The sequence below is a fragment of the Mus caroli genome, chromosome 11 (genome assembly GCF_900094665.2).
Source record: "Mus caroli chromosome 11, CAROLI_EIJ_v1.1, whole genome shotgun sequence".
NCBI lineage: Eukaryota > Metazoa > Chordata > Mammalia > Rodentia > Muridae > Mus > Mus caroli.
The window spans coordinates 70,362,688-70,365,329 of record NC_034580.1 but is presented as its reverse complement, the minus strand read 5'-3'; the positions used below and the strand labels follow the sequence as shown (position 1 = coordinate 70,365,329).

The following is a 2,642-nucleotide window of genomic DNA, read 5'->3' as shown; positions in this document are numbered from 1 at the left end:
GGCCTCGAACTCAGAAATCCGCCTGCCTCTGCCTCCCGAGTGCTGGGATTAAAGGCATGCGCCACCACACCCGGCCAGAATCTGTTTTTAAATGAGAGTAATAGTTACAGGTTTTTTGTTTTGTTTTTTTCTTTTTTCTTTTTTTTGTTTTTGGGTTCATTTGTTTCATTTGTTTTGAGACAGGGCTCACTCTGAGCCCCTAGGTGGCCTGGAACTTGCTATGTAGAACACACTGACTTCAAACTTGTTTTCTGAGTGTTGGATTTATGGGCTTGTGCTATTTTGCCCAGCCTCGGATGGTTGTTAATAACAATATTAGTTTTTCTTTTGGAGATAGGCTCTCACTGTATATCACCAAGACAGTGGCTGGTCTGGAAATCACTGTGTAGGCCAGGCTGACCTTGAATTCACAGAGATCTGCCTCCCGAGTTCAGAAATTAAAAGCACTCTGGAATGGTTTTGGAATTTGGTGAGTACCCAGGCCGCCATTGATGCTATCTGTCCCTCCTGCTCTCTGCAGGCTGTAGAGGGCAGCGTGCTCATCAGCTCCTCTTCCGACCATTCCTTGACTGTTTGGAAGGAGCTGGAACAGAAGCCCACGCACCACTACAAGTCAGCATCCGACCCAATCCACACCTTCGACCTGTATGGCAGCGAGGTGGTCACTGGCACTGTAGCCAACAAGATTGGTGTCTGTTCCCTGCTTGAACCACCCTCTCAGGCCACCACCAAGCTCAGTTCGGAGAACTTCCGCGGCACGCTCACTAGTCTGGCTCTGTTGCCCACGAAACGCCACCTCCTGCTGGGCTCGGACAACGGCATCATCCGCCTCCTGGCATAGGGCCAGCCAGGAGTTGGCTGAGGGCAGGGCAAGATGACATCTCTCAGGGCCAGCTCCTCATCCTTGATCTCGAAGCCGATTCTTCTAGGCAAGCCCCAGGCTCTGGCTACCCACATGGCCTGCCGTCTGGGATTGCACAGCTCCTGAATCTCCAAAGCCTTGAAGTGGCTTCATGAAACTCGGGAGATGGCTGTTCCTAACCAGCAAGAATGGGGGCAAGGAAAGCACTGTGATCCCCATTGCTCCCCAGTTCTGCCTTCTGGATTCACATGGGGACAGGGCAGCTCCAGGAAATGAAAGGAGTTGGGCCTTCACTCAGCCAGCTTCCTCTAGCCACGCTCTCCTTAGCTCTGTCTCTCCGTTTGGTAGGAAACTGCTCCTATCTAGGGTTCTGATGGTACTGGGACTCCAGGCTCAGGAGGGCTGGCCAGGACCTATGACTTTCAGGGCTTGGTCTGGGGTTTTAGTATTCATTCAGCCAGGTCTTCCAGTGTGGGACCAGAAAAAAGGGGATGGGAGAACAGGGCCAGGGAATGGGTTATATGGGCCCAGCTGGTCCAGGAATGAATCCATGCCTTGCCTTGGTACCCCTAACCACAGCGTTTGTGCCTTCAGCCGGGGAGGCAGCCCTTGGGACCAGCACCCCTAGGGAGAAGAGGCAGCGGGAATCATCTCTGTATCTCGGGTTCTTCCCAGGGGATGGGCAGACTCTGGCATCTCTTGAGTGTTCATTTGGAGAAGCCTGAGATGTGGCCCCTGCTGCCTTCTCACTATTTGCAGACCATGTAAATAAGGTCAATAAATTCTTTGGAAGAGCCACGGAGCTGAGTGAGGCTGTGTTGTGTTTTGCTTTGCCTAGGCTGGGCTCAGGCAGTTCTGCCTCAGCCTCCCAAGGAGCTGGGGAACTGGTATATGTCACTGAATATGTCACTGTGCCTGGCTTATGGCTTGGCTTGGCTTTTTTCAGATGGTCTCAAGTGCCTCATGTTGGTCTTGATCTTGGGATGACCATCCTGCTTGAAACAGAGTAGTGGACTTATAGGCATGACCCACCAGGCCCAATTTTTATTTTTTTAAAGGCATTGATTTTTGTACGTGTATGATTGTTTTGCCCACTTGTACATATGCGCACCATACTTGTGTCTGGTCCCTGTGGAGGTCAGAAGAGGGCATCGGGATCACCTGGAACCGAAGTTAATGAACGGTTATGAGCCACATCTGGATGTTGAAGATTGAACCTGGATCCTTTGCAAGAGCAGCCAGTGTTCTTACCCACTGAGCCATCTCTAGGTCCCATGCCCAGCTTCTTTTGATACAAGGTCTGGTAGCTCAAACTTGATATGCAGCCGGGGTTGACCTGGTATTCCCTACCCTCTTCTCTCTACCTTCCAAGTGCTGATATTATACATAGGTGTGGACAGTCATGCCCACCAGTTTGCCTTGATGGCACCAGAGTCAGGAAAGTCCAAACCTGGTAGTTCCAAACACAGCAAGAGGGTAGAGAGGCAGCCATTGTCCTCTGGCTGCCTTGGATACAGAGCTTCTGGGTTGGGTGGCCTTGGGTCAGTTTTCCGAATGGCTCACCCTTGGGGAAAGGGAACACTGCTGAAGAGGTGGGACCCTGGGAGGGCCGGCCTCCAGCTGGGTCTCTCCACCCCTCGTCTTGGAACCTAGGCGGAGGGAGCCAACCAGGATCCTGGGCTTGCTACAGTTAGATGAACAGGCAGTACAGTTAGATGAACAGGCAGTACAGTTAGATGAACAGGCAGTACAGTTAGATGAACAGGCAGTACAGTTAGAT

General features: G+C 51.7%; 1 protein-coding gene across 1 annotated transcript in view; it reads left to right on the top strand.

Moving 5' to 3' along the window:
- Positions 1-1,669, top strand: part of Wdr81 (WD repeat domain 81) — a 14,309-nt gene extending 12,640 nt beyond the window's left edge. Inside the window, exon 10 of the mRNA XM_021176176.2 lies at positions 521-1,669. Within this exon, the coding sequence (XP_021031835.1) occupies positions 521-841 (321 nt within the window). The 3' untranslated portion in view covers positions 842-1,669. The remainder of the gene's footprint in view (positions 1-520) is intronic.
- Positions 1,670-2,642: the final 973 nt, after the last annotated feature.